General features: G+C 37.1%; 1 protein-coding gene across 4 annotated transcripts in view; it reads left to right on the forward strand.

Annotated features, from left to right (window-relative positions):
• Nucleotides 1-23,455, forward strand: part of DLG5 (discs large MAGUK scaffold protein 5) — a 95,519-nt gene that overhangs the window by 19,911 nt on the left and 52,153 nt on the right. For all 4 annotated transcript variants that reach the window (XM_079313126.1, XM_079313128.1, XM_079313127.1 and 1 more), the window contains exon 2: nucleotides 15,629-15,697. In XM_079313126.1, the coding sequence (XP_079169252.1) occupies nucleotides 15,629-15,697 (69 nt within the window). The remainder of the gene's footprint in view (nucleotides 1-15,628; nucleotides 15,698-23,455) is intronic.

Consider the following 23,455-nt stretch of genomic DNA (forward strand, 5'->3'; position numbering starts at 1 on the left):
AAATTAGAAAAGTGAGATGTGTAGTTGATGTTAAAATATTTTCCAGAGTTTTTTGTACCTGTATATACACACCCAGGTTTCTAGACATATCTGTAATGTACACCACTGTGAGACATTCAGAGAAAGGAAATTATGTTTTTAGTGGATGGGTGAAACCAAAATAATAAAAAAAAAAAGTTCTCAGTTCTTTAACTGCTGCAATAATTACTGTAGTATTTCAGTAGTGAGAACAGATTTCAAAATGAGCAATTTGCAATAAATTAGCAAGGTTTTAAGTTTTGGAAACATGGAGTAGCATTCATCCTGCACATTAGCTTCTTATTCCAAAAAAGCAGTCACTAAGGATGAAAATAAGCATTAGATAGTGCACAGCAATTGTCTTCTGCTGGTGCCGTGCTGAGGCTCAGCTTCTGAGGAGCCTGTGTCTCCTTCAAGTTATAAAGAGATTTTTCTGTCAGAATGGGGATCTCTGTCACCTTGTGTGAAGACTAAGATTTGAGGTCAGCAGCTTTTTCAGTCTGCAAGGAAATGCAAGCACAGGGATAATTGCCTTTACTGTTTTTTCATTGACATAGAACTTAATTTATGTGAAACATACAATTTATGTGGGAAGTAAATTTTGCTTTTGCTATGTTTCACATTACAGCATTTGCTGTTTGATCAGAAGTAGGAATATTGAGACAAATGAACATTGGCTCCAGTTGGAGGTCAGGTTTCTCCAGGTTCTCAGCTTTCTCCCTTTGTCCAGCAATTTAAAAGTGCTCTTAAATATCCTTCTTGCAAAGTTTTTGCAACATTCCTCTATAGTATTTTGTTTCAGAGAATAGGTAGAATTTTATTTGCCTGCCTTTTTAACCACCACAATACTGCCATGCTGGAGCTTCTGTCCTGGTAGCAAGAGTGGGTTGTGTCATTCCGGTTTTCTTTGTGTGTGCAAGCCATGCTGACAGATTTTCTCCTGTTCATAATTAAATACAGAGGCAACAGGACTTTTTAAAACAAAAGTTATGTTTTTTTTCTTTAGGGCTTCTGGGTCATGAATCTTATTCCTCTCAAAACATGCTGTAAGAGCTTTAATGTTGTTTGACTAGACCCATAGAGAACATATGCATGCTACCTTGCAACTGTAGGCTGTTCTATCCAGGATATTTTTTTGCTTTCAGCTTGCTGGAAATTTATTAGCAGAAAAAAGTCCATGTGCTAACATTTTTGGTTTTCAAATTGGTATTTTATTGTCTAGGTGTTAACATAATTTAGCTTAATACCAAACTACTGAAAAAGATGTCAGCCATTTAAAGATTTATCATGCCTTGCATGACTGTGATTTGGTTTCTGGATTTTCCTTGTACTATACCTGCTTCTTGTGGATGTGTGAAGTTGGGAGCTGTGTTTCAGGCTGAGCTGTCAGTGAGATCAGTGGTGAGAGTGGCAGGGGAGCTCTTGTGCCACAGCACAGTTCAGAGTGCAGTCGAGAGAACTTCCCTACTTATCCCTCCTGCCCTTGTTCTTTGCATTATTTGCACTTCATGCCATCTGTGCTTAGACCTTCTGTTCACAGGGACCAAGGAGGTTCCTTCAATGCCCTGGAAGTTTGGCATAGGGAGCAAAACACTAAAGAATGTGTTAACATTGGTATTATTCTTCCAAAGATGAACATTTCCTTTCACAGCACAACATTTTCTCCAGACCTATTCCCGCTATTAATTAACATGTTGTATTGGAAATATCCTATTCCCTGTTCTTTTTTATCCTCTTTAGCTATGCCTGTCACTCACTAAAATGCAGTTGTTTATGGATAGCCACTAGAGAACAGACTGAGCTACTATGAGTGATTCTGTTTCTCAGAAAGCTTTCTTCTTCCCATTAATTTTGGGAAAAATACACAGTGATTAATAGTTGTTAAGGCTGACTTATTTTCATGTTGGATATTGCTGGCTAAAACTTCTGGCTGTCAAAACCCATCTGTTATCTTCTTTATTTTCATTGTTTAGGGGAAGAACAATACATGTATAGTCTATGCTCATAGGTGTTTTAACAAATTCTAATCTGAAATTTTAAAACCAGTAATAATGCTTTCAGTCATCACTAGATCTGTATTCATGCTCTTATAAATGTAGCCTACAGCACCTGGCATAAGATACTGATGGTCTTCACCTTAGGTATAGAGGTTGGCTTTTTTTTTTTTAGCAGTTCATAGTTTCAGGAAGGTAAGCCCAAAGAAATAATCCTGTTTATTACCCAGTGCTTATCTTACCCAGTGTGACAGTGACACTCTTAATTATTTTTTAAATTTAGTTTTAAAGAAATTAATCAAGCTACCTTACTATTCAGTGCCAAGGCTTGCAACAGAAAATTGTTGTCATTTGTTCCAGGTGACATCTGTTTGTTTAACTCATAACACAGAGAAAAACACCTTGGTAAATTCAATTAAATCCACATGTCTTTGTGCTGCTTCTTGTTTCCAGTTAAGACTTCAGTTTTTCCACTTAATGAACATACCTCTTCCAGATACAGTATTATATATTAAAAAAAAAAAATAAAAACAAACCCAAACCAAAAGTATGCAAGTGTTTACTTCATTTCTTGAAAAGTAGGAGATATGGGCATGATTTCTGGTTTTTCAAAAATACTAGATTTCTGGGTAGGAAACAGGGATATTGATGAGATGTTGAGTGGTTTGAAAATTTGTCATATTTTGTTAGGAAACAAGGCCATGGCAGGATATTTCTGGTCCTATAAAAGTTGGTCTGTTTGCTTTCAGAATGCAGCTTTTTTTTTTCTCTTCTCCAAAAATACAAATCATAAGATCTCCCCCTCCCCACAGTAATGAAAATTCTTGCTTTTTTTGTGCTAAAACAACAAAAAATAAAAGTAGGAAAATAATAGAGGCTGGCTTTAGTAAGAAGATAAACAGTGTCTCATAAAGCCATGAAAGATGAAGAGCTAGGAGAGATCTGTTTCTGCAGTGAGATGTAAGGAGGAGACACAATAGAGCTTCACTTTGAAAGGATGAGAATAGTACAGGGGTCAGCTGGTTCCTTAGGGCTCTGATTTCTGCTAGTATGGGGAACATGGAGTATGGTTGCTGCTTTCCATTGTCCTAATGGACCCAGAATAACTCTGCTGCTGCCAGTGTGGATTTCCTTATCCTGTTTCTGCTAGTTCTAGTAGTTTTTTTTTTCCCCCCATCCAGTAGAAGGGGAAGGCTTTGGAGCATCCACTTTACTTTTGGAAACACAAATCAAATTCCAGTGCCTCACCAGATGTGTCAGTAAAGCATAATTGTTGTTTTGTGTGTAGTCTTTCAGTTTAAATGTTTATGTCCACAATTTCTTTGAATCATTTTGTGTTCTCTTTAGCTGTCCATTATCACTGCTATTATTTGCTGGATATTGCTTTTATTTGTATGTGGTCTTAATTTGTGTAGGTGATAAATGTGCAGTTGTGTTTCTGTGTGTGACAAAGCATCCCAATTCCCAATCCACCAACACTTTGTTTCTGCTGAATTCTGGCCAGGAGCACTACTTGCCATGCAGGCATGAATCAGTGAGTGATCATTTAATCTGTGCAAATTGTTTGTCCTTTTTTGCTCAGCTGAGGAACCAGTGAGGTGACATTTTGAAAACACTTAAGTTGTGTCTAGAATCATCCTGCCTTGAAAACCAGATGATGCTGATCTACTGCCCAAATGTCAAGTGAATAATAGCAGTGGTTAGTATTTGCACTTCTAGGAATGATTACAGGGGCTCAGCCTAAACGTGCCAGGAGGGACTTAAGCTCTGTAACCAGGCAGGGCTTGTTCTGACTTGTTCAAAGCAATATACTTCCCTGATACAGATTCTTAGTAAAAGAGTTTCAAAGGGCCATGGTAGCTCAGATATTCAGGGTTTAATTTTTCAAAACTTCCCTGATGGCTTCTTTCTACATGTCATAATTGGTGTCTCATGGCATCACCAAAAAGCACTCAAAGTTGTGCTTTTTGATGGGCAAACTTCTGGATGTAGAATGAATAGGTTCCAGATGTTCTTATATACAAACTGAACTTGGTTTTGAGTTATAAGGCTTTTCTTGAGTGTCTAGAAGAGTGCTTCTGCCCATTATGTCTTGCAAATATTGATCAGCTCCCAGGTTTTATGTATGTGGGGCTAGTGGCAAGTCACCAGCTTTAAGTTTTTTCCTATTAGCCTACCTGAAGGTAACAACATCATTTTATTGCCTATTACATTATAGGACACTGATGCTTGGACATGTTAATAGTTCAGGGTACTGAGACAGGAGCTGAAGTGGCTGAGCTGGGTGGCTGAAGATGGTTTGTGTGGGGTTTTGTTTGTTTGTTTTCTCAAGTGTTAGTGTACATTTGTGCATTGAGACTCTTCCCTCTGGTAATCTGTCTAGAAAATGGAGAAAAGAATGCTTTATGAAGCTGAAAGATAAATAAATATGACCAACCTCAAACTCTCACCAGGATACATAACTGGACTCATACGGAGAACAAGCCAAAAAATAAGGGTTCTCATGGGATTAAATTTTTTCTGGTTTATCCCATTATCCTTATACTGAATATAGTAGCATGTAGGTAATCTGACTTTGCTCTTGATCAAAAATATCTGAACCTCTGTGAAAGTCTGTGAAGTTGTAAATGTTTCCTCTGGCTGGAAACAAGTTGTAGGGTGTTTGGCTTTTTTTTTTTGGTTGTTTTTTTTTTGGCTCTCAGGATCTCTACAGTGGCTTGGATTTCTTTTCCCTCACTTATTTAAATTATCTTAATTCTGTGCTTTATTTTTTTTTAAAAAGTACTGATTTATTAAGCATTTCTGGAAGGATCTCTGTATTTTAAATAAAACAGGATCAGCACAAGCATCTCTAATTAAAAAGCAAATTTAGCCCTTAAGCAAAAAGTTACAGGATTTATTTTCCCATCAGGAAAAAGGGTAGCACAGGAAGGGAAAACAACGATTTAAAGACCTACATGCTATCAGTCCTCTTCACAAATGAAGAATTTAAATTTTCTTTGAAGTTCTCCTGTAAGGTTATTTGTGAAAGAAAAGAGATAGTTATATGCTTTTGTACAAATTAAAATCCTTTAGGGATTTGTTGTATTGTGGATTTTGAAATGTGGAGTACTTTTTAACTAATACTCACAGTTATTTTAATGTATCTTCTAATGTATTCAAAATGTCAATTTTTGGAGATATCATCCAAGCAGAGAGAGATGTAGTATTATTTCCCCTGAGGAAATTTTGGTTTATAGCACTCCTAGGAAAGATGGAGGTGTTGAGCTGAGCTCCAGTCATCTGTTTGCTTTCACATATTTCAGTTTGCACAATTAGATTTCCTTTTTTTTTTTTTTTTTTTTTTCCCCAACTTTGTATTCTTAACATTATAATCATGCAGCAACTTAAGAATAGGTGGATGTGGAAAAATTGTGATTGAACTTCATCTACTTGTTTGTAGTTTAAATATCTTGAATATTCTTAACTTATCTAATGGCAATGTAGACTAAGAATATCTCTGTAACAGCAGCAGTACTATGAGAGAATAAAGAAAAACGTGGTGAAAATGTCTTTTAGAGAAGAGTTGCAGTATCAGAGATGGCTGTAATTAATGATGGGAGAATTTAATTCTGTGGTAAACAGTGATCCTTCTCACCCTGTCTCCATTGTCATTTCCATACATGTTACAGAGTAGTTGAATTTGGTCTTTGTTGTAATGCCTTTCAAATATTTGGTGTTTATGAGTGCAGTAGCACTGTAATTCATCCCACTTCAGGCCTTTGGGAGAAAAGCCTGTTTTTGTTTAGGGAGAAACCTTTTCTTAGTTTATAGGACTTGGTTTTGATTGTAGTTTAGTCAGTGTTTAACTGTATGTCAGTGTTTTATGCTGGAAACTGTGTATGTGAGGAAAGCAATGGATACAAGGAATATTTACTTTTTTTTCCTTGAATCCATTACCATTCTCCTCATGTTTGCACACCCTTGGCATCGCTGTTCTCATAGCTATTGTTGAAATGGGAAGCACAATGGAACACTTGATCTTGATGGCAGCTGGTTTAATGACACATTCTCTTTTAGGAAAATCCCCAATATCTGCAGAACCTGTTCAAGGAAAAAGATGTAAAGAAAACCAGTATTCTGAGGAGATGTCAAAGTCAGCCATGAAGCCTGCACAGCAAAGCCTGCTCATGGCTGCCTTTGGAGACACAATATTCACTGCCTCTTCTGTTGCTGCTGTGCAATCAGTGAAATGTGGATGTTTATTTGGTTAAATGAAGAGGTTGCAAAGTGTTCAGTCTGCTGCACCCAACCATCTGGCATGTTTATTTAGGGCATGTTTGTGCTGCATCAGGTGAACCTGAATGTTAAAACTGTCCCCACTCAATCTTCATGCCTGACAAGTGCTACTGGTGGGGAGGCAGCAACTTCATTTGCTCCTCTGCTCCAAAATGAGGATTAAGGAGAAACCAGACCTTTCTGACAGGCAGGTGACTTCCAAATCATGACAAGCCTTGACTTGTTTATTGTCTTAGTCACCCTCTTGGGTGAGAGGCCACTCTTTCTCTGCTCAGCAGCTCTGACTTCTGCTGTCCGATAGGCCATGTGCTACTTCTGTATTATAGTCCTGCTTGCTTGCTTTCTTCTTCTCTCCTGTCACTGTTTTAGTGGATTAGGGTATTATATTTGCATTTGGAGTAGCATGCTGTACATCAAGTGCATTTGCTGAATTTTTAGCCTATGCGTCTTCCACAGACTCCAAGGAAGTCGGCTGCACTCCATATAGCTCAGTGTTTGCTGTCATGTGGTGTTAATGCTACTGCTTCCTATCTGAGTGTGATTTCAGGCTTTTATCAGTACACTCTCAGTGCATTAAGCTTTAGAACTTTTTCCAGAATTGACGGAGCCAATAGCATGTGACTGCCTGTATTGCAGGCATTGCCCCCACTTTTCCCTCTGTGCCCTTACAGTTGCTCTTATGCTCAAAATTTGGGTTCTAAAAATGCTCCCTTTAGTAAGATCTTCCTACCTCTCACTAGGACCTCCTATAAGTTCCTGCCTGTTCCTTGTAAGTGCTCTGCAGCTGCTTGCTTGGTAACTCAGAGCTGTTGGTTTAAAAGGTCCTAAGTCAGTCATTAGCCACTAGGTGACTTGCTACACTTGCAGTTATAATTGCTTTCTCCCAAAATAACTGCAAAAAGCTAAAAGACTCATCTAGCACCATGATACCCCTGCTATGTAGGAAAAATCCTCTCTAGACACTCAAATGGATTTAGTCTCCCAACAGGGCCTTGTCATGAAGAAGCCTCTAGGAATATCTATGTCTAAGCAAGGAGACTCCTTCAGCATTGCAAAGCACTGTGTGTCTGCCTCTCTGGTCTATCAAGCCACAGCAGAACATAGACTACACCTTGTCCTGCCATGACCGAGAGAGAAGGAGAAGTAGCAGCACTCTTGTTCTCCAGAGACGAGGCAAAAAGTGGCAATTTGAGCTATCATTGCTTCCAGATGAGTTCCTTCTTCCCCAGCACTCTGGGCTCTTAGCTCCCAGGTAGAGTGAGCATTTGTATGCATGAGTGCTCTGCTACTTGGGGAAGATGGCTTTTAGTTCTATTTAGTTACATGTGTTACTTTTGCCTTGAGGAAGCTTAAGCACTATTTTTCTGAGTATTCCCTGTGTGTGTCAGGGTGAGCTCTGCTCACACACAGGCAGGCAGTGCCTGTGCTGATGAACAAGGTTCTGGGGCTGTTGCTGCCCTGTCACAGCAAAGGTACCTCTGCTGAGGGATGAGAAGTTCTTGTGGGTGCTGCAGCTGAAACCAGAAGAGGCATGAAATTCACACCTGGGGATTTCTGCAACAAACTATTTTTATAAATAGTTCACAGGTTATAGGCTTCTGTAGTAATCACTCAATACAGCAGAGCAGTTAAGGACATACTTCATTGTGTTGTTTGAATGAGAGTGCAGGTGCAGTTTCTTGTTTGTATCTGTGTTTGTCTTTTGAAAAAGTACAGTCTGTGGATCAAATATATCCTTATTGATTTTGTTACCTTCTCTGTCCCTTCTTCTGAGGTCATAGCAGTGCTTGGAACTTGCAAGAGTTGTCTGGTTAAGCTATTAGCTTTATGAAAACTGATACATTTCTGGAAAGATCCTATGTAGATGCATACAGACTGATTGCTCCAATCTGTTTTATTTGAGTTTTGAGGGGTCTTGGTCACTTAGCCATGACATTGCCTTTGTCTGTGGTACTTGGTGTGTGCAAGTAGCATTCACACAGTTCTGATCACCTTCCTGTAATTGCAGATGTTCCAAAAAAGATTTGGGCCTGAACTCTGTGGCTAACAAGGACTGACATCTCTTTTACTGAGCAGAGTCTTGTACTCTGTGTCTACAGAAGAAATATGTATGTATTTAAAATGGAATTACTGCTGGCAGTAAGATTTCCTGATCTACAGTACTAGGAGGGGGAAAAGCAGCAGTTTTTTGTTCTTCCTTAGTTTTGCTATCTTAAATGGAGTTGAATATTGAGGAATTGCCAAGGTGACAAAAAAAAAAGGTGACAAAAAAACATTGCCAAGGTGACAAGAAGATTTAAATTAAATTATTTAGCTTAGACATATCTTTTCTCTTACCATTTTAAGTCAGGACTGCTGTAAATAGAGACAAAAGAAGTTTGGATGTGAGTGTTCTTCTTTATGACTGTGTGTAGTTTTTTGCATTGTAACTACACAAAGAAGATGAATTAAAAACCCTTCTATAACATCCCTTAATGAAACCATCTTGGGACTTTTTACCCCCCTTGTTTTTTTCTGGGTGAGGGTTGAGTATTGAAGCATGCTGTGAAGAGCAATATAAGGGGAGTCCATTTTTTTAGGGTTTAGTTGGAGGGAGTATGTGTTTGCCTTCAAGGTTGCAAGGAAGTTTCTTGAGTGTTCTGCCAGATTTCACACCAAGCAACATGAACTCCTTTTTTGAGAGATGCATGATTTGCAAAAGTTCAATCTCCCAACATGATTCTAATTTCAAAGGAGGCATGTTCAGTAGTGACTCCCACATAGTCCAAATTTGACTGATTGTATTGATACATCTGCAGTCCTGAGAGTGGTAGATATGAACTGGTTTGTAACTTGTAGCAAAATGGGGATTCCAGACTGGAAACAGCAGACTCCTATGAGGAGCTATTGTGTGAGTAACTTCTTTTGTCAGTAGGTGCCTGGGTTCTTCAGTAGTAATGGGCTGCTTTCTGAGAGGAGCTTTCCAGCTGTTTTGTTCTGGTTCTTTTTGAAAATGAAGCTTGGCCCATGCCAATGTGCTAGGGTTGTAGAAATCAGGATATTCAGAGAAGATAGGTAGCTGTATAAGATGAAATTGTACTCAAGTGAGTTTAGAAAAGGTAGATAGTATCAGAAGAGGTAAACAAGCCTTTTTTATTATGTTTTATCTTTTTTCCTAATTTTTCCTCTTTGGATCATCATGCATATTCCAACAACTGAAGTGTTCCTGATAGCTAGAAGGAAGAAAAAATGGATACCTTTACTTTTTTACCAGTGAAGCAGAATGGATTCCTCGGAATCCGTTAATGGGAATTGTGAAAGCATCTGTGTTAAAAATAATTCATAAAAATATCTGTAGTTGCTTGATAAGGTAGTCAGCTGTAATGCCACATCATGTTTTAGAACAGAAGACAGCACTGCTGCATTGATAATGAGCTGTATAACCTGTGCAATCCACATGAGCTGAAATATGGAACATTGTTTCAACTACCTGCACTGCATTTTTTTCTAAAATTTGGTTTTAAATGCAATTTTTTCCCATCTGTACTAAATGCTGAGGTTAAAGAATCCATAATCAGGTATTCTTTTCTCTGCCTATTGCACATGAGCCTATAAAAGGAAATATTTTTCTTGTTCAGATGCTGCTAAGAAAATAGGAATTTTGCAGGTATTTGTCTGGCATTGTTTTTAATAACTGAAGATCCAATGCTGTACTGACTGACACCTAGGAACTGAATTCAGGACATCTTTACTGATGTCCCTGGCCTCTGGCAGGTTACTTAATTTTTTGAATCTAGGCTTTAACATAAATTATTATATTAAATCATAATTATCACTTAAATCTGATTTTAGGTTTTTTTACTAAATGTTTCAGAGAAAGGTGCCCCAGTCCTTTTTCATGTCTGGAGTGTTCCATCCTTAACAAGAGTGTATTTTTAATCACTTAAAATTTAAGATTGACTTAAACAATAAAGCATCTATATTTTCTCAAATGGCACTTTTAGTATTAATATCTAAATATTTCATTAATAGCTTATAATTTTTTTTCTATTGAAAAGAAAAATAAATTTTATGGCCTGTACTATTTCTGTAAAACTGTTACAGCCTGAGCTATCTGGGAAATATCTCAGGGTGTTTTTTAGTGGCTTAATTATTTAAAAAGCCATTTCATGTTCATTTAGTTTTCCTGGTGTCCTAAAAATAGATATGCAGAATAAATAGCAAAGCTGTGTTTAAAAGCAGATGGGGAAGAAATAGCAAACTTATGGCAAGATGACATCTACTTTTATTTGACCTTTATTGCTAAATTTGTGCCTTTGTTCTTGGAGTTGCTCATATCCTTCAAGGTAAATGACTGTGGAATGTCTGAAATAGGTGTGACACAGATGGAAGCAAATATGTAATTGAAGGTTGTATATGAGATGAGAATTTAGTGTCTGAATATCACATAACTTGCAGGCACTGACCATGTCTTGTGGTTTGTGACAAACCTGGCTGCGCAGTCTGCCAAGGAAAGAACATCTTCAGAGACAGAGCATGGTCTTGAGCTCCTTGGGCAGTTCTGTTGTTGTAAAGGCAAAGGGAACATTGAATACTGGGTCATTTCCAGTTGTAATCAAACAACTGCTCCCCCCACTCCCCCCCTCCCCTCCCAGCACATAGGAGTCCTGCCAATGTCAGTTTGGTTTGGTGCATGGAGATGTGGATAAAGCAATGTTTGTCATGCTGCCCTCTCATCCAGTACATTGGATTTCCATCAGAAAAATCATTTGCTGAATAAGTTGAATCAGCTGGCGGTCACTGCACTCCAAACAGAGGTGGGAGGAAGAGCAGGATTTAATTAACAGTGGAAATTTGCAGCTGAGGAGGATGAAGGGTTGTTTAACCTCATGCTTAAACAAAGAAGTAGCAGAAGAAATTTGGACAGGCAAAGGCTCCTTCAAGTCTCAGTCCTACAGTAAGCTAAGTGTTCCTAGTTGGAAAAGACGCTTTATTTAGGAGTCAGCCATACTGCAGATCTAAATGCAGTCCCTAAAGATGGATGACCTACCAAGAGCTGTGCAGCCAAGTTCTGAGCACTCCCCATCTTGTGGGATAAAACACCTCCTGCTCCTTGAATAAACCCCTTTTTCTTCACACACTGAAGCAGGTTGGGTATACTTGTCTCTTTGGCCCTATGCTGAGGGTGTTTGTCTGAGGGAGGAGCTGCTGAGACACAGCTTAGTTCATATAATGAAGTTTGGAAGAAGAAATGGCCTTCTTTAAGTTGAGTTATAGATAAGAGGGAAGAAAAAACAATTAGAGGATTGAAAGCATATGTGCAATGAATTTTGTAAAGATGTATCCCTATCCCTTCTTTTGCCACTCCAGTCCCCTTGGGTATACTGTGCTTTAGAGCTATGAGCAGAGCCTGCATTTTTGTATTTGTATGGAGGAGGATGAGAAGTTTCTATGTAGTACCAATTGGCAGTTTATATCTCTTAATCTGAACACGGTATTTTTTCCCCAGAAATCATTCAATAGTATCCCAGAAGATATAATATTTGATACTTTGTACTACTTTGTTACAGAAGGTGCCAAGTGCAAGCTTGTTTTGGAGACATTATTTCGAGGTTAGCTGACTTAGCTTTTTTTTAGTTTCTCCTTGAAGAGCAGGTGATGTCTGATGTTATGTGGTATTTCACAATTCAGAAGTTAGAAAGACAGAAGAGAGAAATGTTTGGCTTTAATTCTGTGTGACTTGTTTCATTTCACTAGTCTTGATTTGAGTGCTACTGATGAGGATATTGCTGGTTTAGTTGCTGTCTTCGTTGGACATATAACTCTTCTCTGTTCCTTTTTTCCTCCATCTTTGCTCCATCATTGTCTTTCTTAGCAAGGAAAATACATTTCACTCTTTCTATGTGGCCGTTGTGTGAAAGATAAGGGCAAACTGGAACACAGTTCTTTGTTGTCCCTGGAGATCATTTAAACACTTAAACAACAAGTTCCTTTCCTCAATTTGCAAGTTCTTAAGTGGCCTTCCTATAATCTGATTAATGAAGACAGTAAGAACTTAAAGAAATTTGGCTTGCTCTAGTTATTGAAAATAGAAGGAAATGAGATTCTTAAGATTCTCAAGTATATACTCTAGCAGTTTCTAAATCCCTGTGCTCTGCCAAAGCTGTTTAATACAGCCGGGGACTGATCCAAACCTTATGTCTGGATGAGTGAAAGAGAAAGCAAGTCTGCCATGTAGAGACAGGATGGTTATGTATTTTCCCTCTCTGTATGAATGTGTATCTGTAAAAGATATGTTTGGCTTCTGGTTTGCTTGTGCTTTTTGGGTTTTTTCTTGTTTGATTGGTTTGGGCTTTTGTTGATGTAGTTGTTGGGTTTGAGGGTTTATCTTATTTTTAAGTAGGTGTAGATTCTACTGTGTTACTCAGAATCCTGTCATTTCAAGGTGTAATTTTGAACTTTAGGAGCATGTCAACAGTTGTTGTAAATGGGTGAATTGAAATCAAATGTAGCAAGTTTTACCACCGGGGGATTTCAGTATGCAAAGTGAATAGTAGCAGAAAAATATTAAAGTCAACTATTTGGGAAAGTGTAGTGAAAGGCATTGAACTAAGTGTGAAGCACTTTTAACATTCATCTAAGAAAGTATTTATGGCTTCTTATTGAGTTTAGTGTTCTTATCTTATTTTTGTGTGCGATTTGACAAGATGGACATTCAGAAAATATTAAGAATAGGAAATAAAGCAGAAAATTCTTTTTATTAGAATACGTGGTTGTGCAGCTCACAAATAAGCAGGGTGTTCTAGTGCCTTTGGTTGTAGAAAGAAGGTGGCCTGTGCCTTTTCTGTTTTTTTTTTTTTAATTTGTTGTTGTTGTTTTTTCTGTCTGAATTGATGTTGAGATGACTTTGAGGGTTTTTTTTTGGGTTTGTTTTTTTTTGGTTTTTTTTTTTTTTTTTTTTTTTTTTTTTGTGTAAGGAGGCATCCTAATGAGTGGGGAAATATTTCTTGGAGCATTTGTGGGTACCAATGATGTATTGCTAGTTTTTTATGTCAAGCACGATGCCACTTTAGTCTGAATTTAATACAAGGATGTGTGTCAGTACAGTACCTAAAAATGAATTTAAATTTTGTGACAGCTGTGTAGAGACCTCTGGTAGTTGTTTCTGGTGCTTACGAGAACTGCTTCTGATGACAAAGGTGGCACTTGTTACAGATAAGAACTTGTACCCTGTGTAGTTTAAAAGCAAAACAAAACCAGACAATATTGCTAGATTGTTGTTGTTGGAAGTGAGGAATTATGAATGGGTCAGATGATTCCTCCCCTCTCCACAATTGTAGCTTTTCTGGATAGCATGCCATGCATACCGGATCTTGCGTCTGCAAATATGAGCTAATGTTTTAAGAACATTGCTTTGGAGAGTCATATTTCTCCATTGATGAAGTCAGCTTCACAAAACCTTCCTGTCCATTCCAGAGAGAAGAATTTATTTCATTTTAAGTTCTATCTCTGGCCTGTAATGCAGGACAAGAAGACAGAGAGGATTGGTGTCTTGAAGATAAATGAAATGAAGATCAGTTAAGATGATGAGATTTTGAGTCTTTTATTTCTTCACTCTTAAAATCAAAAGCATCTGACAATCATTACAAATTTCTTTAGGTGTGGAACTCCTGTGTAATCTTTCAGAGGAACAAGGTGATTTTGTCTTTAATTGCTGAGTGTAATTAAGTGTTATTTCCTGACACAAGATTTTGTTGTGCCTGAGTTCCACGTGGTTTTGATACAGTCTCAGTACACATTGTCTGCTGTAAAGATGTCTTTGTTTAATATACTGATTTGTTTTTTTCAACTTTCCTTATGATTCTAATCAGTCTAGGTCCAGACTGAGAGAAATTCTGCAAGTCATATGAGCTTAGAATATGCAAGGAGGTTAAATGTAACTAATGTGGAAATTATTTTGCTTTTAATAAGCTTTAATTAAATAGAAATACAGTTTAAAATATTATTTGAAAATGTCTGAAAAAAAAATGTGAAGCAGATTTTTTCTGAAGCCAGTGACAGTGTGTCAGTGATATATTCATTGTGTTTTGTTTAAAAATTTGAACACAACAAAAAAATTACATCTCCTACAATTGAATAGAATTATTTGCAACCAATATATTAAAAATCATTTTTCGTAGAGATTTGTCATATAAAACAGTCTACTTCAAGATGCAATTCTTCTCACTTATTTTAAATTATTTTTTCTTTTTCTAATTCATTGATATGTTATTACTTGTATTATTATAATTATTTTGTCACATCTTGCCTTTCATTCATCTAACACCATATAGTTACAGATACCATGCATTTGTCTAGTAAGAAGCAGAAGAGATGGACAAAAATTAATTTCTTTCTTGCTTTCTAGTCTATCCTTCCTTCAGTCTATTCTGTGCACTTATCCTGCTGCTTCTCAGCTTTTATTTCTTAATTTAAAGAAATTAGAAGAAAGAAATATTGGAATATAAGGAGGGACTATAGGGAAGCAAGCTCCCAAAAGTATTGAAGCTGTCTTAGAGCTTGGCTGTTGTGAATATAGCTCTTGCATCCTGGAGAGTGCTGAAAATAAACTGGATTTTTGATGGCTTTTGTACATAATCATTCCCTGTCATTAGTATGGTGTGTTTATCCTGTCTGTGAGGGATGGTGGAGCTGTTTAGTTAAAGTTTTGAAGTAGGACCTGTCCTTCTAGTTCTTCTGGTAAATAAAATCTAGCATACTTCTAAAATAGCTAAAATGAAAGGCTTCACTGTCTATTGATTCTATTAATACATAAGGAAATCTGCTGCTTTGTGGGTCCTTGCTTTTAAGATCAGATACTGAAAGTTGCAAGTGGATATATGCAAATTTTATTTACAAATTAAATGAAATTTCTAAGTCTGAATGAAGTCTAAGAATAAGAATACAAATCAGTTACACAATGAATTAGGAGTTGGTACATGTAAAGACATGAGAAATCAAAATAGATTGCCACTGTTGTCACAAGTATCACTCCTAATCTTCCTATTAGTGACACAAAACTCTGTATTTTCAGTCTTTCTGAAATAACTGATGTATTTAATATTTTGCTGAACTCATTTTTACCATGTTATCCAAAATGGTTTTCTACCCAGTGCATGGTGCAATGTTCATTTGCAAATTAAACTTTGCCTGTTACATTTTTATGTTTGAGTGATGTGTGTTCTCTCTAATTTTGTAATTTGAAAAGTTTTGGTAAATTTATTTGGCATCTACAGTATCAAGGAAATTAATCATAGCTTTGTTTGGAGAGAGGAAAAGGGGGAGAAAAAGTAATACTGTTTTTATTTTCCTGATTCTAGGGTCTACATACAGTGTGCTGTCCATAATGCCTTCTGACTCTGAAAGCAGCAGCTCTCTGAGCAGCATTGGTGAGTAAAGTGTTAGTATAAGAACTTGGTGAGTGTGTCTTTTGGAAACTGGAAGAGCAAGTTTTTAGGTTTCCTCTGGGAAAGATAGAGGGATCCTGATTCTAAAATCAAAGAAGTTGAACTATAAGATGTAACCATCCATCTGCACCAGGAGCAAATGTATTTCTGTGTAGTGCAAGCTAAGCCTTTCCATGGCTGGCTGCAGTTGCTGCATGTAAAATCTGTTACATTTGGAAATATTAAGTGATGTAACTATCCTTTGTGTTACTTAGTAAAATGATATAAAAATGGCAACATTGTGTTTACACAAGTCTGGGCATATGAAAATATACATAAGCTTGTTTATATGTGTATGAATTTATTTATGTAAATGTGAAAATTGTGGTCAATCAAAAGCATGATAGAAGTTATAAATCATGTTAGCTAATGCCGTAGCCTTCTAAACCTTTATCAGTGGCTTCAAGCTTTAGTATTTTTTCCTGTGTTCAATTAATTTCATTTTCTCTGTTTTTAAAATCATTGGGAAAGGCAAAATACTCAGGAAAAAAAATTGAGGTATAGAAAATGCTATTAGAGGTGTTTTGTCCACAAGACGATCTTGGAGCAGCTCTATTAGCTGTCAGTTTTCCTCATCTTTACTTTCACAAACACCTTCTATTGTAAAAGTCATTTGCAGTGGATAGGGAATGCAGGCTCTTGCATATTTAAAGTTCCAGTGTTGTGTCAGGCATCTGTAGACTCCCCTGACAGCAGCAGGCAAGTCAGTGTCTTTTTAAGGATGTGGGTAGACATCTGTTGCAGTCACTGAGTTGAACTTTTAACTCCAGCAAGCAGGAACAAGATTACTGGAAGCTGTGACACATTAGTTTGATTTTAATCAAGACCACACTTGTATGCCACTACCTGAAGGAAGGATAGATTTAATTTGCTGTGAATGAACTGGGGACTGGACATAGGAAAAAAAAAAAAAAAAATTCCTAAATTTTTAGGGCAACCAGACTCGGAAAGGCACCTTCTAAAGAAGGTAATTATTCTGAAATTAAATCCAATAAGTTTGTAGGATAATTGGATGAAATAATGGCTGCTATAAGAGAAATGCAGATGGTCTTTTCTACTTCCATATTCCTCATTTTAAGAAGGAGTGGCACAGTTAAATCTTAATTTGGTTTAATTTTTTTTACATTGCTTTCCACAAACTATGTTTTATTTGTATTTTAAGATCCTGATGTTCATACTGAATTTGTACACTTGACATAAGAGGCTGTTCTCAGAATTGATTTATATCTTTGGAGTTTGCAGTAATCAAAGTTATTTTATGACCTGAAAATTAAGTGCTGTGCTACTAAACAAAAATTGTGATCTACTATTCTCCATAATTTTGTTTAATTCAAATTATTCATGTGAGCTTAGTATTTAATATTAAAGAGATTAAGAGCCAGGGAAAATCTTTGTTTGAAGCTGGCATGTTTATTTTATGGTGTGATTATAGACTTGTTATAAATGAGTCTGATTTTTGCTCCAACTGTTTTCTCACTCCTTGTTCTAGAAGAGACAATATTTTTTGTGATCCAATGTCAATAGCAAAATTACTTAATAACTGACATATACTAATAGACATCTGCAAGTAACTTCAAAGATTATTTTAATACTGGCTGGTTTATTGAATGACAAACCGTCATAACTAAATCTGCCTGCATGCCAGCTCCCCTAAGGCTTCATATGACTTGTTTGAATGGAATCCTAACAAATACTGAGGTGCTGTAGCATTTGAGGAATTTCATATGCATCTTCCCCCCACTCTGTCCCATCTCACTGAAATAACTTTCACAAGGGTAAATCTGGGCTGCAGAAATGGTAAATTTAACCTATGAAATGAATGCATCAGTGAGGAAAGGTGAATACATCATGGTGTGGAGACCATACAAGCTTTTGAATATGTTCAGTTTGACAATGATAGTTACATGGGCACATACATGTATATAAAGCAGTATTTTTAGTTCCCCACTCACATAGACCTTCCTCACAGGAAAGATAAGGGATCTATTTTATTATAGCTTGTTTACTGGTTTACAATTAATACCTTGACTCTTTTTGTTGAGTAGCTCAGAAACAGATTGTCACATTTGACTTTTTTGAGAAAATGCAAAAGGTTTTGGGATCGCTAATTACGCCCAGAAAAAACTTCAGATAGTTAAGCTTAAGATTGTTTAATTAGGAGAGATAATACCATCTCTCATATGTGGTCTTTACACTCCACAGTTCATAAATGTAACTAGAGACTCGGATGTCCATGTGCTTCATCTTTTCTTCCCAAATCTTAATTACCCTAGCTATTGTTAGAGATGGTTTCTGCTGCCAGCATTTTTAATTAAATGATCTTTTTCTGAACTACTTCCAAGTAAGTCAGGAAGTTGTGAAGTGGAGATGCTGCTATACATTTTACAGCTATCCTGGGTTAGAGTTAATTTATGAAGCTACGGTATATAACAATGGGCTTATTCTCCAGAAAAAACACTCTGATCTAACAACTAATCTCAAATAGGACTAAGATTTTTTTGAAAAGGTAGTTCTGAGAAAACACGGGCCCAGTCTCAGCCCAATAAATAAAGCATAGTGCTAGGATTTTGAAAGGAAGAGAGCAAGATAAGACAACACCATTTGATAATTATATAAACCCATGGTTTACCCAAGTCTTGGGTGTATTTGCATTTTGATTCTCTCATTGAAAGCCAAGAGTGCAACAAGCATGGAGAGCAGCAGCACAGACGAATTAAGAGTTATCCAGCAACTTCTGTATGGGGGACAAATGGATATTCTGGGCTTCTCTCAGTCTTCAGTAATGTCAGTATAAGAGCAGAGCAAGGAGTGATGCAATTTGCATAATGTGACTCAGAGATGAGCTTAGGGCTAGTCTATTCTGAGTACTATGTTGTCATGCAAGCTTTTTTTCTTTCTCTGCCTCTTGGGGCTTGCAGAGCATGAGGGAGGCAAGGATGAGCTTCCATCCTCATGTGCATGTGGTTGCAAAAGCATTGAGTAGAAGCCAGTTTCCCCCCTGTGTAACTGCAGGTTAGCAGCCTTGGAGGAGAAACTCTGCCTATTTATTCATTTGTATCTGTATGAAAATAAAAATGCAGAGTGACAGCAGGTTTTTCTTGTGTGTTTTCCTCATTGCTCAAAATTAATTTAGATGGCAATATATATTTTTTTGTCTTTTGCTTGCCTCCATTTCTTTCAGATGTATTAATAAAATTCATGCTATGTATGTAAAACAGGTAGTTTTGATGGCATGGGATGCAAATATTCATGATTTATTTCCAAAAGAGGTACAGTATAAACTGCTGTAATGGTGTAATACCACCACTGTCTGTCAGTCTCATCTTTGTCCCCTCAAAGGAACAAATCCTCATTAAATCGTCATGGTCTTTATCTGTATTTCCTTTCTCTTTGCTCTTGGCCAATAACAAAGATTTTTGTGTGTAAATAAAAGCATCTTTCATCTGCCCACTCCCTGTGCCCACCAAACTCTCTGAACAGAACTACAGTCCTGTGTCTGATACCAGAACAATTATTTATGGAGATTCGGTGCCTGTTGTGCCAAGCACGGAACAACAGTGTCACTTAGGAACTGGCTAGAAACCAGTAACACATCTATATGTAACACCCCCTGGCAAGTCTCCCACTTGACCAGTCATGGTAACAGAGAGGAATAGAATACAGAATCACGACCCCTTTAAAAAAAATATTTTTAAAAGTGTCAGTTTGTATGTATAGTATGCTTGATAATTTGACATTTGATGCCACAACAGGATTATAATTTCTAGAATCAAGCCATTGTTCTAACTATTCTAGTACTGTAATGAAGTTTCTGAGTTTTTATTTAGTGCTTTAAAAATGTTTTTCCCTCCCCTCCTCAATGCACAGATGTTTGGGTTTTGTTCTGGTTTGGTTTTAGGAAATGTTTTTTAATAGAACACAGCAGGTTGCATGCAGGCAACAGGCTGTGACTCCGAGAAGATGCTCTGTAATAGTTTCTATTATGAGTTTTTAACAGAAAGGCATTGCATACTCTTCCATTCTTTTAAAGTGTACTGAGTTCCTAAATAGATGAATTTTGGAATGGATAAGCCCTTTCATCTTTTCACATGTATAATTTTCTTCTTTGCACAGCCAGACCTCTTTGCATTGTTTTGATTACAGCCGTCAGCCTTGTAGCCTCTTCATTCCACATTCCATATCAGCACCTTTCTCTTTTAACAGACTATTACTTCTCCAGCTGTTCAGTTCTTTGCAAATGGTATTACTTTTTCATCAAAAGTGTTTTTCTTACTCTTCTCTGTTCATATCACTGTGCTACATTTTGCTGTGGGAGCTTACATAGAGTCATAGAATGGTTTGGGACATTAAAGATCCTCTAGTTTGAAGCCCCATGCCATGGACAGCAATTTGTAATGAGCAGGCTCTACAATTTTATGCCTTTCCTTGCAGCCATCAGGTGCTCACAGATCTGTCTCCACCAAGTTGTCCAACTTTTACACTATTTCCTTGCTTTGCATTTTTTTAGTTTATCAGCCTGACAGGCTGTTTACAGATAGTATTTCACTAATTGCATTTCAAGTTGCTTAATCTGAGAGCCTTAATTCTTACTCCAAAGCAAACATTCCCACCCTCCCATCAGATTCCTTCCCAACAATATTAGTCTTCCACTCTTCATTTTCATGTTGGCCATTTTCACAAGTGTCCTTTCATGTTGTGATTTCAGTTTATTGCTTCATGCTTTCTACAGCTGGATGTAACAAAGTAATTGTTTTCACTATTCACAGGAACTGTTCAGTTGCAGGTGTGGCTTATATGATCTTTCAGCCAAAAATAAACACTCTACCTTGTCTGAAAGAGTTAGTTATTTTCCCTGACAGCCTATAGTAGTCTCTCATTTCATTTCTTGCTTGTTTTTTAACTGACACAAAGTTTATATTTGCTAAAGACACCTCAACAGTTGACACCAGGAAAAAGGGACAATATTGCACTTGTTGAAGGGCCATGGATGAATAAGAAAGATACTAGGAACACTAGCTGTACACCACATCACAGTCCTTTTCTGTACAGCAGTAACTGCCTTCGATGTTCTGCCTCCTCACCCATCACTCCTTCTATTTAGAATTTTCTTGTAAAATTTGATCTCAATGATTGAATTAAAACTCTTCATGTAGATTTTTTCCTATGTAGCAAGCTAGTCATTTAGTTTGCTGGAAACAAGACATATGACTTTGAAATAAATGTTCTTCCACACACTTAAAGTAAACTTTGCTCTTTGATTTTATTCTGTGAATCATGTAACTGTCTCTAGGATTGATCCCTAATCTCTAGGTGATTTTCAGTGTGTTTGTTAATAAACATCTCTTAAGTATTAAGCTTTCTGAGTAGCTTTAGTGTGTGATTGCTGTTATTGCTGTCTTCTTTGCTGTCCATTTTCAGGAAGTTATGGTTTGACATTAGTCAATCACAGGGTTCTCTCAACTTTTCTCTTCAAAGGAGTAAACTCATGCCCTGTTTCAAAAACAAAGCAGCATAATAAAAAAGTTAGCTTTGCTCATTTATACATGGATTCTCCAAGATGCAGTCTTGGAGAAGAGACAGGGTGTTTTTGTGGTGAAAGAACCACTAATAAAAGAGGTGACCACTTCATGGTATTTTGCTTATTATAGTATCTTTTTAACTGTTGGCAGCTCCACGTAGGAACTTCTGAAGATTTGGTTGGTCTGCAATGATTTCAATAGAAATAGTATATGTGAATAGCCATCTGCACTCCAGACAGCCCCTCTGGAGCATGCTGTCTTTCACTGCTCCTTGAGACCCTTTATCAGCCTGTGCATTTAGGAAATCCTATTGGTGATAGTGGTTTCTTTTGGAGCTGTGAAGTTGATGTGGTGAGTCAGTGCTCACAACTGCTGCAGGAGAAAATGTGGAGGATGGAGTGCTGGGGGAGTCTCATCCCCTTGATTGGCATGCATCTGGTGGCCCTTGTCACTGTCCCCTTTGGGTTCAGTGTGGACACTTCAATGTGGGTTATATTTTCAGTACACAGTTTTAAGCCTGACAAAGGTAGGGTTTAAGCCAGGGAGCTCCTTTAAATTCAAACCTAGAAGCTTCAGCTGTACATGCCTTGGTCATGGTAACAGGTCTTACTGTCAGTTGTATTTCAGCTCAACAACATTCTTCAAGGTCTTCTCAAACTGATGTGTTTGCCTTTCCCCTGCTGCCCCCCATCTCCTCTGCTGTTTTTTAGTATTAGCTTGTCAATTTTTTTTCAAGTTGACCTTTCTAGAAGCTCTGTTTAGCTCTTTCTATAATGTTAAACTTATTGAAGTTGAAAGTTTATTTTAGGTGCTGCTGGCTTTGTTTAGTTTTTCATATTCTGAATTAAAACAATATACTGAAATGCTACCCATCCTTTTGTCCTTGCATGGTTGTCACTGCTTCCATAATCTATTCGGTTTTCTGTTTATCAGATGAAACTATTTCTACAGTTGATTTTTCTACCTTTTATTTTTCTCTCCTCAGTGTATTGCTGATTGTTTTTTCTAATGTTTTATTTCACCTGCGTGCAATTCTGTTCTGTGCTCTCTGCTGTTTTATGATCATTTCAAAAGATACTTCTGAAGAAAAGTATCTAAATGATAACTAGAATGTAATTTAGAATGTTACTCTCTTCTAGGTCTCATATATTATTCAAAGACAGTAAATATATTAGAATGCATTTTCCTACACCAGGCATAAGTCTTTACTTTTGACACTTTCCCTAGCTTGGGGAGAAACCCTGTTGGTCATGCTTTGCAATACATCTTTACATCTTGCAAGCACATTTTGACATTTTCTGTCATGATTTATGAGGCCATAAAAAATAGTATCCTGAATATCTCTGATTTTCTTCTTTTTAGGAAGGAAAACAATGGAAAAGGCTTGACTGTACATTGAGTAGTCTCCTGTTTGTTTTCAAGCAGGAAGGAGCACAAATTTATGAGTTTAAGAAAAATCACTGTAAAATTAAGGCATTCTTTTAGCTTGTGACAGTTTGCCTTCTGAATTAGTTGAATCTGTCAAGCAACTGTATTTCTCAAAGACCAAGAAGTTTATTGTAACTCAAAGTATGTTAATGATATTTCATAAATTTGGCTGTTTATGCATTGGTACCCATTGGTACCATTTTCTTATCTCAACATTATATTAATTTGGCATTATGGTACATTTTGTGCAGGTTAATAAGTTTTCCAGGCCTGTTTCTGTTTAGATGTTCTGTTATTCTTCAAAAAATATCCTACCTTTTCCCCATATTTCAAGTTAACTTCTGAAGCAGTAGTTTCTGTGTGGACTTATCTTTTCAGTCATTGTTGATAATAGTCAAGAATTATATTCAGTATATGCTACAGTAATGGATCCTTGTGGTTTCTGTGAATTCTAGCATTTGGGCTATAATAGGGAAGATATAAATGCTCCAGCTTCTGTTTTTAAAGCTTTTCTTTTATGCAACCAGTGATGGAAATCCTGCAAAATCTCCCTTTGGCTGAAGTGAGTGCAGGCTCAGGACTTAGGGACTGTGCTGCATTACCTGTGAAGTGTGTTCTCTCCCCATGACACATCCCTCCTGCCAGCTGCTCCAGGACACAGTGAATGCTCTCACCTGGGCACTGGCCAGACAGGGACTTTAAGGAGGTCACATCCTCAGAACCCAAGTGCAACTCACATCAGAAATGAGTTGTG

The sequence above is a fragment of the Erithacus rubecula genome (assembly GCF_903797595.1).
Source record: "Erithacus rubecula genome assembly, chromosome: 9".
In the NCBI taxonomy this organism is placed as follows: domain Eukaryota; kingdom Metazoa; phylum Chordata; class Aves; order Passeriformes; family Muscicapidae; genus Erithacus; species Erithacus rubecula.